The sequence below is a fragment of the Ictalurus furcatus genome, chromosome 9 (assembly GCF_023375685.1).
Source record: "Ictalurus furcatus strain D&B chromosome 9, Billie_1.0, whole genome shotgun sequence".
NCBI lineage: Eukaryota > Metazoa > Chordata > Actinopteri > Siluriformes > Ictaluridae > Ictalurus > Ictalurus furcatus.
In genome coordinates this window covers 2275543-2290373 of record NC_071263.1, presented here as the reverse complement: position 1 = coordinate 2290373, position 14831 = coordinate 2275543, and the positions used below count along the sequence as shown (strand labels likewise).

At 39.8% G+C, this 14831-nt stretch overlaps 1 protein-coding gene across 3 annotated transcripts in view; it reads right to left on the bottom strand.

Moving 5' to 3' along the window:
• adck1 (aarF domain containing kinase 1) overlaps positions 1 to 14831 on the bottom strand; it is a 95792-nt gene that overhangs the window by 54192 nt on the left and 26769 nt on the right. For all 3 annotated transcript variants that reach the window (XR_008386794.1, XM_053633155.1, XM_053633156.1), the window contains exon 4: positions 13919 to 14122. Coding sequence is in view for 2 of the 3 variants with exons in the window: in XM_053633155.1 (XP_053489130.1) it covers positions 13919 to 14122 (204 nt within the window). In the remaining variant the exon portion in view is untranslated. The remainder of the gene's footprint in view (positions 1 to 13918; positions 14123 to 14831) is intronic.

Below are 14831 nucleotides of genomic sequence, written 5' to 3'. Positions count from 1 at the left end.
TCCAGAAGATCCGCGTTTGATCTCGGCGTGCATTCATGAGGGATGATGACGGTGGCTGTTGTCGGAAAGTGGCCAGGGAACGGATTGTTTGCTGGATAATAAGGAGTTCTGTAACTAGCCCAACACAAAAGGCGTGTGAGGTAACGTGCAATCAGAAGCAACGGACTATGTTCTTTAGCCGTGCCGCTAGCGACAGTGTAATAGCGGTGGTGGGGGTTCAATCCGCTAACGTTGTCACCGAGCTGTAATTAAAACGTGCTGTAATCATGCTTGAAAATCCGAACACGGGTTCCGCCTCTCGTGTGGACTCCCGCATGGTAACTAGAGAGATCAGAGTTCAGGACAAACGTGGGGTTTGTAATTCTTCTTCTTCTTTTTTTTTTTTCTAAAATCAAATACCAAAAAAAAATTTTTTTAAATAAAAATAATAATAAATTCTCCAAGACTTTCATGGTATATAATCATAGTTTTCGATCAATCATACAGAGATCGCTGATTTCTTGGGGAAAATGACTTTCGCCCATGTCGAACACTGTTCAAATCCCTTTTTAATCATTATAACAAAAGAAAAAGAAGAATCTCAACATAAAAAAATTCTGAATTTTTTATTTATTTGTTTGTTTGTTTGTTTGTCTAAGAAACAATTCGACTTTCAGCAAATTGTCTAAGGAAGTGTCTATATTTTTTAGCATTTCATATTTAATCATTCCTATTCGATTTCTTCCGGAAAACGACCAAGAAATTGTTTTCATTTTTTGGATGCAAAAACGTTATAGATAACGAAAAATACCGAAAACTATTGAACTGACAGTTATAACTAAACGTTTGTGTCTGTAGTGTTTATTTTGGGGTTTTGGGGGGTGTTTTTTTTTTTTTGGCTTAAATGTTCATCAAAGCTGGAAGGCTATTTAGCACGGCCGTATAAATAAATGTCCCGAAGTAGTCGCTTGTGATCATTTTATATGTAAAATTTTTGCATCCTAGTGACACGAGGGATTTTAACAGATGAATTTTAATATTCGAAAGCATACCAGGCCAAATTATCATACGACAGTACAAAAGGGTCATTCTTATCAATCATAATAAAAGCACAACAGCTTGAACAGGTCCAGTACGAACGAGGAAAAAAACAAAAAAAACAAAAACACAAACATTCCATCGGTTGTGAGAAAAATTCCTCAGAAATCGTATGAAGTCATTGTAGACTGTCTGGTTGAACACCTTTTAGAGGCCAATGATCTCATTGCTTCCAGACGTAACGTCAGCCTCAGCGTCCTACTCGTAATTAATGAATTAAGCGTCGGGGTAAAAAGAGCTTCAGTTTATGAGATATGAGTGCACTCAAGATCTACGACGCTTCCCTGTCCTTGCCTTTTGTGAACAGATGTTTTCTTAACCACTGCACGTAGATTATTCATTACACGCGTTCGTGTACGTTAACCCGAGGGATTTTACTCGCCGAATTTCTGCCTCGATGTTAAACATTAAACAAGCACGTTTAATTCATCTAATTAAAAAAAACAACAACAACAACATAGTAGCATGTTTCAATTTACTTTGGTTTATTATGTATTCGTCTATTATTCAACTGGTTTTATTGCTAATAGCATTAATAATTTTGTCTGTTTTGGGTAATAAAAGGTTTTAGCAACAGTGTACGGCAGATATCTTCCTAAACGCTGAGCCGTAACTGTGTTCCGCTGCTTATATATCAAGGCAATTTTCCAATGTTAACTATTCTGTATTTAATAAACAACAACAACAAGATGTCATAAGATGTTCCTGGTATCCCTTACATTCCTTCGCTTTCGTAGAAAAACCTGTTATTGATGACATTTTTTTTTTTTAAAGAAAACACACAGCTTATCACGTTGCCAAGAATGTGAAGTTCCCGTGTCGGAAAAACATACAGCTTTACCTCTGACGCTGGAGTTTACATCCCAGAAGATTCCGATTTCAAACCGGAAAATTTCACACGTCAACAATTACACGCTTTTTTTTTGTTTTTTTTTAATCGGTTCATGTGGCGCGTCCACTGCACAAGTCCTTGCGAATGAGCTGTTACTATAAAAATGTTAATCAACAACTTCTGTCCGATCAGAATTGAGAATTCATCCTCGCCGCGGTACAAAGCGTTCTACTCGCGGTTTGGCGAACTCGAAAAGTGGTTTTGCGTGAACGTGAAAGAAAACACGGCGGTCGAGAGGAATTGTAGCAGGAGAAACAAGTTCCGTTACATTATTTCGTCTGAAAGAGGACAGAAAATTAATAATAGTAATAATAATAATAATAATAATAATAATAATAATAAAGGAAAGGTTTTTTTTTTTTTTTACAAGCTACAAGGTATGACTGATATTTTCTTAAACTACGATTCAGGATGCTACAACTCTACCCAAACAGTCTCCTGCTCGACATCATATATTTGTTGTAAAACTTTTTGGTGCATCACTACATCTGTACGGTTGGTGGATGAACATGTCAGAAAGGATGAGGGCACAAACTTTCGACTCTTTAAACTACCCAAGATGTTTTTAGCTAAAGCTGTAACTACGTTTTTCCGGAATCTTCAGGACAGGAGTTTGCAGTTTGTTTGTTTGTTTTTTTTAACTTGAAGAGATGCTGGTGAGTGAACAGCTCTTTATAGCTGCTATAACAAGTGAGAACGCCAACTAACGACAGTAAAAAATATCTACAAAGGATTCAGGCTGAATGTTTAATTCTTCAACAAGTCAAACTTTGAAAATTGTCTATGAATGTACTGTGGTATAAAAAGGAATCAAACACTTTGGGACGTGGTGTTATAGGAAAATCGTGGACTTCATCACATGACCACGTTGTTGATGATTGTCCTGTAACGGCAGAACCCCGTGCATTTCGTTCCTTATATACCACCACCCTAATTTTACCAGCATGTATTCGGAACTTCCGATAAGTCTGATCACTTTTCACGCGCAATTCTTTTCGCTTTGATTGCTTTACTTTAAAAAGACTTGGACGTCGCCTTGCCGTGCCACCACAAACACTTTCCAACCTATAAAACGTCGAGAAATTGAAGTGGCATGAGATGGGGTACGTCTCGTAGGAACGCAGTGGATTTATGGAGCCTCGAGTGCAATCAAGTCTCCGACACCGAGTCTGCGTTTCTGCAGTTTTGCATTTCTGAAACAAACAGATTAATGGCGTGCATTTCCACACAGGGTACCAGCGGGACTTCATCGATCACCATCCGAGTCCTCAGGGTGAATAATTCGCTTTTTAACTCAGCTCAAGAGGAGCATCTTGTGCCGGTCGCCTCTCTCCCGCCGAGCATCGGATCAGATTAGCGAGCAGGAATGAAAAGCAGCGGCACGTCGACGGAGGGGATGCAGAAAATATTCCGACCTCTGCATGCAGAGCGGGGAAGTGTCAGCTGAGCGACAACGACGCGGGTTTGTTTATAATCTAAACCGGGCTACGAGAAACCGTAAAACAAGTCACGGAAATTCACCGTATGAATAAGGAAGTAGGAACAGCTGGGCTGCTTGTAATCACAGAGTGGGTATAAAAAATAAAAAAATAAATAAATAAAATAAAAACGATTCACACTTTAAAGATTAAACACATTCTTTTCAGTGTGTGAAATAAGCACGCCGCATTTAAGGCTGCATTCACTTAGCAAGCTGTGATAAAAAAAAATAAATTAAATAAATAAATAAAAGAGGGAAGAGATTCTGACTCCGGCGGCCTTTTTCACGTCACCTGACTTCATTTTCCGCATCATCGGGACGCTGGTTAGGAACACACACAGCCTGGAGTGCTGTTTGATTATGCATTTGCGGTGAATCAATCGTGCTTTTCTTTTTACTATACATTTCAGAGAAGGTGAAGAAAGGACACACAACATTACAAAAAAAAGGCAACAGAATCAATCAGCAAAGATGTCTTCAGTGCATGAGGTTTGTTTCCTTATTTCTGCACCGGAGCTACAAGGCTAACGTTGCTAACGAGGACAGCAAGCTTCAAACGTACTTCCGAACTAGGCTTAAATTTGACCCGACGGTGGCGCTAGAGCGTTGGCAGCACTCGGCCCAAATTTGGCTAGAATGTTCCTTAGATCCTTCCCAATCGGTGTGCCGAATTTCACAACTTTTTGCCAGGCGGTTTTATGGGTTGCCTGATACACCCTAATCGAGAAGAATAATAATAAGAAGAAAAAGGTAGAATAACAATAGGGTGCCTACGTACCTTCCGTGCTTGGCCCTCTAATGATGGGAAAAAGTCAAAACATGGACTCTTCAAAGTACCGCATTGTTTAAGGAATAACACAATGTGGCATGCAGTTCCATGAAAATAATCCCCGATGCAGTGGGGGTACATTACGGAAGAAGATACAGTATTCATCACGCTTTTTTTTTTAATTTTATTTTGTTTTTTATAACGTGCCTGTTTTAAAGGACCGTTCAGTGACATTATTAATCGTAGGAAGTGATGCAATCCACAGCGTAAAGGATTTCTTTGTTAAAATAAAGGCCGGGTTTTTTTTTTTTTTTTTTACACGGAATCAAAAATGGATAGCTGAGTTTCGGAGAAAACGTCCTAATCCAGGCATTGATCTGATCAGCGCTCTGTACGGGACTGCGGCGATGGTACATGGCTCTCAATAAATTTTGACTTCATTCGGCGCGCTCGCATTCACACAGAGAAGAAGAGCAATCACTTTTAGCCGTGCTACGCTCCTATTCAGCGCGGTGCCAATATATATACAGTGGATGAATAGCTTGTTAATGGAGCGGATATTCGTGCTGAAGAGATGGAGAGATAACATTCTGCTGCAGGGGATATGAGGGAGAAATTCGGCGTGTTTATGCTAATGTTCTAATCTCTTATCGAGCTATAGAAGAGAAACCCAAATGGTATTTATCATCTTTTGAACTAGCGCGCCAACTCTTTATTCATTTTTATCACCATTTGGAAAAACCTCCGTCCCATCTCTGTGTATCACAAAGCCACAACACAGACTCTTTTTTTTCCCCCTTTCTTTATCAACCCCTGCCAAATGGTTTCCACTTTGATTTTCCAAATGTCAGCGTGTGGAAAGTTGGACCAGCAACTTCCTCGTCACAATTAGTAAAAAAAATCAAGAAGACTTCAAAAGACTTTCCGATTTAAGATTTCGGCTGTTATCGGAACATCAGAAGAGGCGGAGTTAAATGGTAATCCCGCTTAACAAGTATTTCGAAGCAGGAATACGAGACAGATTATTATTTTTTTTTTTTTTAAAAAAAGAGAAAAGCCGAGTTCTCAGGTGTAACGTATCTCTGTAGCAAGAGGTCAAAATTTTAAATGCTACGGCTAAACCGTAAATGTTGGCACCTCTGCTTCGTACCGCTTCTAACGTAATTTAAAACCTAATTTCATACAGCAAATATAAAAACACTTTTTCTTTTTTTCCCCCCCCTTTCACAAACCAAAAAATCATTCATGCATTGCATCACATTAAGGATAGGATTTCCACTGAAGTACGATATCCGAGTTTAAACAGGTACATAACGGCAGGTTTATGTTAAACTCATTTAAAAGAAATCCGTACGTGCGCTAACTTGATTTATTGTAGTAACACGGACATCATACCAACATGTAAAAGCTACATAAAAGCCGTGATCCCTTTTTAAAGTGACCATTAATAACTTGAAATTGGATGTGCAAACTTCTCGAAATGTAGTCAATTTTGTTAGATCATGCAAGGGGGGTGGACCATCGAATTTAAGCAAATAAATGCCTTAACTTGAAGCAAAATTGTGTCAGCTGTCAAATGTTTTTTTTTTTTTTAAATATATAGAAACTTAATAACATAAGACAAAAAAGAATTAGCTATAAATAAATCCAATAATTTTACTCCATGAAGATGAAAATAAAATAACATTACCATAATATTAGGGACTTTCATTTGTAAGATGTAAAGTTTGTACAAAATGTCCAGTTTGTAAAGAATTTGTAACGTAAAACGTAAAAATTCCAGTATTTTCTCAATACGAATACATTTTTTTACCTAAGATTTTCCAAGAAGAAAAAAAAAAAAATCCCCCTCCCCCGTGATGCAGCATATTTCTGAGAGAAACAATAAATGACATGTTATTTTTTATACATTCAAACATGAGAAACATTCAGAGGTTTACAAAAGCCTTCTGACGAGAGATTACCGGAAAAACAAGAATTTAGTCTTTTATATGGTATATATACCGTAGTGGAACTACGGAGTGATTTTTCTCTCTCTTTTTTGTTTTGTTTTCTCAGAGCATTCTCAAAATGCTTAACCAAACATCAAGCATGTTTAAAACCCTGCCATTCAGACCAGAACCACAACCAGAACCAGTGGACGCCAGAAAAGTGAAAAATACCTTTTAAAAGGCACGTGAGGCACGTGTAAATAACGTATTTGAGCGTACCATTAGCGGTATAATCTTTTCCGATTGTGTCCGAGCTGTTCGTTTTTCGCCGCCTGAACATTAAGTGCACAGGGGGACAGGATCGGAGATGCCCTGTGTGATGAGTTACCTCAGTGAGCTTCCCTAGCTGAATTACTGCATTAGACTAATGTGTCTGGATTGTAAATCATCGCGCTATAAAACGTATGAACACGCGCGGACACGTGGTAAAATCAACAGCCGTCGGTCTAAAAGCACCGATCGTACACAGATGAACATCAAATTGGAGCTAATTTTACTAAAGTAGCACGGTGGCAACATTTCAGCGAACGAAAAAACCCTAGCACACAGAAAGAAAAACAAAAAATCCAACCAAAAATCCTAGCACGTGTCGATCACCAAGAGAGCTTTCTGCTGATTTTGTTCCAAGAAACAAAAAGAAAACAATGAGGTCAGGCTTGATTGCTACTAGCAGCACCTCCATTTTGTAAAGACCAATGAGGCCTAAGTCCCGCCCATTTCTTTTCTATAGGCTCACCTGACCAAGGCTTTCAAATTTACTCATCAAAGTCACCTAGATAAAGTCAAAGCAAGGGGTAACCGCTACCAGAAGCAAATTCGACTTTCACGTCCTGCGTCCTCGCCCTTCAGTGAGGCATTGTTTTCTGGTGCCTCCAGTCTCGCTGTAACGAAAGGTCAAACGTAAGACGTAAACGCTACGTCTAAACTATATACGTTAAATATTTTAACTATTGTTATTCTACCTTTTCTTCCTCTTCTTCTTCTGGATAAGGGTGTATCTGGCAGCTCATAGAACCGTCTGGTAAAACGTTGTGAAATTCGGCACACCGGTTGAGGCGGGTCTAAGGAACATTCTGGCCAAATTTGGGCCATGTGCTGCCAACGCTCTAGCGCCACCATCGGGTCAAATTTGGGCCTAATTAGGAAGTACGTTTGAAGCTTCCAGTCCTCGTTAGCTACATTAGCCTTGTAGCTCCAGTGCAGTCTATATGGTATAGTACCGTTCCAGCCACAAGCTTCTGATCTACGATCGCTACTAGTTACGGGTGTGTCGCACAACAGTTTCTACACAGCACTAGTTTTACACAAGTTACACTCAACTTAAGGTTAAAGACAAACTTTATAACCTGATTTATGCTTGAATTTATGTTCAACTGGTGAAAGTTGCTACTTGTTTTAATTCACTGGTCTCAATTTTCTGATTTCTGGTGAAACTTTATAAATGAAGCTTTTTAAATCGCCGGTTTTTCGTACGTTTTTTTTTTTTTTAAATGTGGGAAAAGTATACCACGTAACGTATCGTGGGTTCGTTTAGAGTTTGTCCTAGTACGAGTCCGAGACAAACAACTTAAAACGTCATGGCCAAATCTGCACACTACACTGCTCTGTTTGCTCAATCGTGGACAAATCAATTCCGTCCCAACAACGGCAACTTCACTTCGCAGTTCTGTCTACCATGGGTGTGATTTTGAAATGACACCCACAACCGTCTTCATAACCTGCCATGTATATATTCGAACTTGTACTGTGATGAAAAAAAAAAAAAGGCTAAGACTTGAGTCGATGTTCCACGTGGAGAAGCAAAGCCTTATGGAATTGGCTTCGCTCCTGTTGAGCAGCATATTGCACAGTGCAGCGTTGTGGCGTTTTCTGTGAGCTGTGAGCTGAGCACACAGATTGGAAAGTCATCTCTCACTACATATGCCGTCACTAAATGCTGAAGTTTCCTATATCTCTATGCTTCTTTGCTCTGTTAAAGTAAGTAAGTAAGCTACACGTCTGTCTCGTTCGAACGAGAACAAATGTAACTGATCTTCTGGCCTGCTTTATATATAGTTTTATCCAAGAAACACCTTTCTATCAGAGCCAGGATTAACTTCTTCAGCCGTTTCTGTTACGGTAGCTCTTCTGTGAGATCGGACCAGACGGGCTAGCCTTCGCTCCCAACACGCATCGGCGAGCCTTGGGCGCCCACGACCCTGTCGCCGGGTCACCGGTTGTCCTTCCTTGTACCACGTTTGGTAGGTACTAACCACTGCATACCGGGAACACCCCACAAGACCTTCCGTATTGGAGATGCTCCGACCCAGACGTCTAGACATCACAATCTGGCCCTTGTCAAAGTCGCTCAGATCCTTACGCTTGCCCATTTTTCCTGCTTCCAACATGTTAACTTTGAGACCTGCTTGTTTACTTACTGCCTAATATATCCCACCCTTTTACACGTGCCACTGTAACGAGAGCGGTTACTTGGGGTGGGGGGAATAAAATAAATCGATGATAGTGTGATGTGGCGTGACTGGGTGTGAAGTAGAGTTACTTTTACCACTCTGTAGTTGATTATTGTCCAATAACAGAAGAGTTTTATTCCTCAACGATCGCGGCAGGGATTACGAACTGTAATTGATTAAAGAACGTGTCATTTTTAACCGTTTAAAAAGTTACGTTTAACGTTGTGGAACGTTGACGAAACGAGTCCGTTCCTGCTTAGCTGATTAGCCGGCTAGCTACTAGGAATGTCAGGAAGACAAGACTTGCGTATTCATGTACAGTCCATTTATAGAACCTTTACTATTTGTTTCACGGAGTTGTCGAGATGTTCCTGTAAAGAAATATTAAAGGATTTATTACCATTAACGTTAAAATATCGCCGGACGTGCTTCGGAAAGCGCTACTGTAACGCGCCACGTGCGCGGGGAGACGGATCCGCCTCTGAGAGATGAAGAAAGAGACAGTGTGAGAGAAAGAGGAGAGATTAATCACAGCTGCCAGCAGACTTAATGCATCGGTCTGCCCTGAAAGTGAGCTGCCAAAGCTCTGGTGGTGGCCCGCTGAAGTAAACGCCCCGTATGAATCCACACGTCCTGCGCATCATTAGAGAAATCATGCACATTTACATGCTCAGCTGGCTGCAGCGTAATTGAAAATGCGGCATCGGCGAGGGAAGAAGCTTCCCGCGGACACGCCCCTGTCTCCCGCACGTCTCCGTTATATAACCAGGCAGAGACTCGAGGATCGGAGGCTGAAGCTCGTCTGCCATCTGTTGTTTGCTGCTCTGCACTAATGCAGCTTTGCTTTATACGAGCAGAAAGTCTCGAGCGAGGACCTCACAGGGGATCGCATCCCGGTTTAAGATGCACGCATGGAATAACGCGGTGTAAATGACGGCACGGATGACGAGGCGTGATGACTTTGCACCCCGGGAACACGCCTTCCATCCACCGGGGTTGCACAGCATTATGAAAATAAGCCTTTATTTCACTCACTATAAAGAACAAAAATGCTCCCTGAAACTCCTCCTCTTCCTCTTCTCTCAAGGACGCCGTGACCGAAGAACTCGGGGCGAGTTTTTTATTTTTTTACACTCGGAAGAAAGAAAAAAAAAACCCCAAAAAAACAAAGATGGAGGTTAAGGAAGTGACTGATGGGTTCTTCCCAGAAGGTTAAGTGAGTGTTAAGGTCTGATCCACCTGCTCGGATGGAGTGTTAGCTCAGCTACGCTGACTGAACACCGAGCGTTCTGTCATTACACACCTCGCTGTGCTCTGCAAAGTCACCGAAATGTCTCACGGGAACATTTTAAACACTATCAAAATACTTTCAGCGTCGTGAGAGGGAAAGAATCGACGGGGTGATGAAACGGAGTTACCGTTACCACGCCGCAGTTGATTCTTTTCCAATACATGATACTTTTTATCCATTTATAGCTACATTTAAATGTCGTGGAACGTTCATCCTCCGTAATTAGTTTCCGGTTACGCTGCTGCTAGCACAACACCCGACGTGCTTCGGAATCGATTTAGCAATTTACATTAAAAGTAACTACAAACGGATTAAAAAAAAAAAAGTACCATTATTCGTCGTTCTTTAGCGCCGTTTCTTTTATCGATGAAAAAATCGCGATTCGTAAATCGCCGTCGTGTAAGAGGAACAAAACGCTTCGAGACGTGATGTCGACTCTGAAAACGACTCAACGGAGAGTCACATGCTAAGCAAAAAGTGGGAAAGTGGGCGCGGCTACGGACAGGAAATTCAAAACGCGATCTGGAGAAAATACCCGATCGGCTCTGACGCGCGACAGATGAAAGTCCGAGCCGTGTCCGCGCGTGCCGCGTAACGTCAGGACGTTCCGGAGGAATCTATAAAAAGCCGTAAAGCTTTATGCCTCCGCTGAGTGATAAAAATCTGCGGCTGTAATTGCTGCTCTGATCTTGGAACGAAGACAATGCGCTCCATAAGCACGGGGAAAATATATAATCAGTCCGGCGCCGCTTGCTTTCTCCTTCGCACGGCAAATTGCTGCCTCGGAAACGTTCGTCACAATGGAGCTGCTAAAAATACACCGCAAAGTCAACAGCGCGAGTGTGCAAAAGAGCGCTTCACTTAACAAGCACGCTAAACGAGATGGTTTTAATTACGCGCAGCACAGTACTGTCTGAGGAACCGCTTCAAGAAACTTCTGCCGTTAAAGAGGTTCAAAGAATTTCAAAGAATCGAGCTGTTCTTCACAAGGAGGAGAAATGTAAATGTAGTTGAGAGGCTGAAAACGTCTAGATCGTCTAGATTTGACCAAATTCTTATTTTCCCCATTATTGTTGTTGTTGTTGTTGTGGTGGTGATGGACAGTCGATTCTTTTCATCTTTGTCTTCTTGTTGTTTGTCCTTCATATATATATATTTATTATATCACCTTGTTGTATTTCTTGCATCTTGTTGTATTTCTTATCATTTTTTCGCTTTTATTTAATGTTTTTATTTGTAGTTTTGCACGTGGATTTTTTTCTTAGCATTACTATAATATTTCATTGCAAATTTTGCTATGTTGTTGTTCTTCTTCTTTTATTACCGTTGTAATTGCAATTTTTGTTATTTCCGCTACTTTAATTTTTTTTTTTTTTTTTTTTGCTAAAATTGCTATTTTTATTGCCGTTTTTTTTTTTTTTTTTTTCACGTTCGTGTTTCTCTTATTATATTCCTGCTCTGGCTCTTTTTCTTATTTATTCTTCTTGTTCAGAACAGTCATTACTCTCAGACAGCTAAACTCCGAGCAGGCTGACGTTACTATTTCGGCTGAAGGTCTGACGGAAACGATATCCACGGCTTTAAAATCGAGTGAAGGGAAGTGAGGGAGTGGAAAATCCTGAACCCGAGACGACTTTTTTTTTTTTTTTTGGCTCCTGCAAAATATTCCTGCGATATCAATAATTCCTTATCTAAATGGATCCAGGACACAGCAGCAGCTTGTGTTCGTGTGTGGTCATGCCACTGCTCATACATAAGCATGGAGGAAGATGCTGGAGGTTACCTTTGAGTGGGGTGCCTTTTCTTTTTTTTCCCCCCCAACCCAAAGCTGTGGCAGCAACGATGCCCCCTGTGGAGGCTGTTTTCAACATGAATAATGATTTTCAGTCTGTTTAACACCAGCAAAATATAATATTTAAAAAAAAAAAAAACAAGGATTTGTCGTGTTTACAAGACGTCAATAAGGAGAAGATGGAATTTTTAAAAATCAGGAAGAGGAGAGACTTTTATTGTGGCACTCAGACAGACAGATTATTCTCAGGCTGAGACGAGCTCAACGAGCCGTGATGGGTCCATCGCCCGCTCTCCTCCCGACCCACAATGCCGAGCGGCTGAAAATGCCTTTCCTTACATAGCACACACTCTCAGTGAAAAAAAAAGAAAGAAAAAAAGGATGGGAAAAAGAAAAAAAAAGAAAAACACTCCAAAACCTCCAGAAACCAGTTGTGACCGGGCTGCGATTACGTAATGCTGCAGCCAGAAAGGCACTGTGTGTGTGTGTGTGTGTGTGTGTGTGTGACAAAAAAGACATGGGAGGAGGGAAGGGAAGCGGAAAAAGAGCGATCTATTAGAGCTAATAATTACAATAATAAAAGCACAAAGACGTGATCATCTCAGTGAGACGCCAGAAAGAAGACGTGTCAAGGTCGCGGGAGGCGCGAACGCGCTTTAACGACCGAGTGTGTGTCCTTCAAGGCCGTTTGAAGGAAACTGGAAAAGTACAAGGTGCAAGTGACATCTACATGAAATGTGTGTGTGTGTGTGTGTGTGTGTGTGTGTGAGAGAGTGAGAGAGAGAGAGAGTGAGAGAGAGAGAGAGAGAGAGAGAGAGAGAGAGAGAGAGCGATATCCTCGCAACAAAACAATTACCTCAACCAAATAAAGTTTAAAAGCGTGTCAAAACATTCTGGCGGCAGAGCCCTCTCACACAGGGGCACCCGCAAACAAAAACAAAATGGCTGCCGGAAGAGGACGTTTTTTCCCGCCATTTCTGATTTCCCGCCGTTTACCACAGCGTGAACCGTGACGATCCACGACAGACGTCGCACGTCACATATAGAGCAGAGATGTGCGGTCACGATGATAGAAATTTGGAAAATAGAAGTTTAAAAAAAAAAAAAAGAAAGAAAGATGTTCTGTCATGTGATAAGATATAAGCTACTGTATGAAAAATACCTTTAAAGCAGCTGGAAATTTAGCATGCGACAATGTAAAACTGTTTTATTTTTCATTGAGTATAATATTAATTTATATTTCATTCAAATTTTTATATTTAACAGTTTTTATATTAACAATTAGTAGCTTTTATAATATGTAAGTATATTATGTTATATTTGCTATTGCTGCTGCTATTATTATTATTATTATTACTACTACTACTATTATTATTATTATTATTATTATCATACAGCATTAAAATAACTTCGATTTTTATCATCATAACAATGATGACCTATATTTCTTACTATTTTATTACAGTAATTGTTTTTATTACTTATTATAGCGTTATTATATTTGTACCATTTAGATTTTTTTGTATTAAGATACTAAAATGTTTTAATTATAACATTATTATGATAAAAAAAAATAAAACAACAATTAAAGCAGTGTATCACTGAATCTTGTAAAATATTAATGACTAATTTTTATCATCACTGTAGTAATTACTGTTATTATACAGTATAAGCAATTATAATAATATTTATTTATTATTATTATTGTTATTATTATTATTATTATTACTGTTGCTTTGTTGTGTTATTATTATTGTTATTATTAGTGTTGTTATTATTAATAAAAATAATAATAATAATATATTGGAATTTCAGGGTGATCAGTAAAAACTCTGCACTTAAATAATTTTTATTAATCTTTTAATTTAAATGGATGTAATAATTAAATTTTTTTTTTACTTTTTTATTCTACTTTAAAATGGAAATAAACATGTTTATATAGAATAGAATAGAATAGAATATATGTAAATATAATAGAAACATGATTTGCACACACGCTTCTCAACAGTTTCTAATTACACTATATTAGAATTTTAAAATACAATTTATATATATATAAAATTTAGAATTGTTATTTATTTATGATATTCTGGTTGTTTGTTTTTGCTGGGGTTTTTTTTTTTTTGAACACTGAGATGTCAGAGCAGTGTCAGTCTGCAGTAATGGAGAAGCTGACCTCTTTGCCCAGATCTTCTCTGATGACCTGCTGGATCTCCTGCATGGTGCTGGACGGAGCTCGGCTGTGGAGGATCTTCAGAGTGCTGGTGTACTCCTCGGGCAGGAGGTAGTCCAGAGCACCGAGATGCTGCCCCACCTTAATGAACGTGCCTCGGTTCGCACAGCACAGGTCTCTGAGCCTCTCAGCCGAGCGTCTGTGGACCTTCACACACACACACACACACACACACACACACACACACACACACACACACACACACAATCTGTGAAATTCCCAAACATCTCTCTCTCTCTCATGTGTCTCTCACACAGTGGTCTCATTTGTCCTAAATTGTGATTGAATGGGACTCGGGGATGTCGGTGCGGGTCTGAGACGCCGGTCGGTGCCAGCTGGTGGAGTTGATGGCGTTCACACAGGGACGTCCCTCTGGGACCCGAGCGAATAAAGTGGCGTGAAATGAGCTCTGTTAACCCCTCACCCCGACAAAAGGCGTTCCCTTTGTGATTCAAACGCTCCTCATTCAAATCATCACTCAAACCACAAAGACCTCACATAGCTAATTATGCTCAAACAGCCTGGAGTGTGTGTGTGGGAGTGATAGATATATATTTGTGTGTGTGTGTGTGTGTGTGTGTGTGTGTGTGTGTGTGTGTGTGTGTACGTCCTGGTCCGTATACTAACTAGTCATCGTCAACTAATCAGGAGAATAGATCTACATTATGTGGAAAAAAAATCCCTAACATCAAAAGAATGACCTCATAACCCTATTAACGAGTCTGTATTTCTTTTTCATTGTTAATTTTTTTTTTTTTTTAATTTTTAAAAAATTTTAAATACATTTTGAACATTTTTTGGAGACGTTAAATAACTCATTTCAGCGAACAGGTATTACTGTATTGCTCGCAGTTTG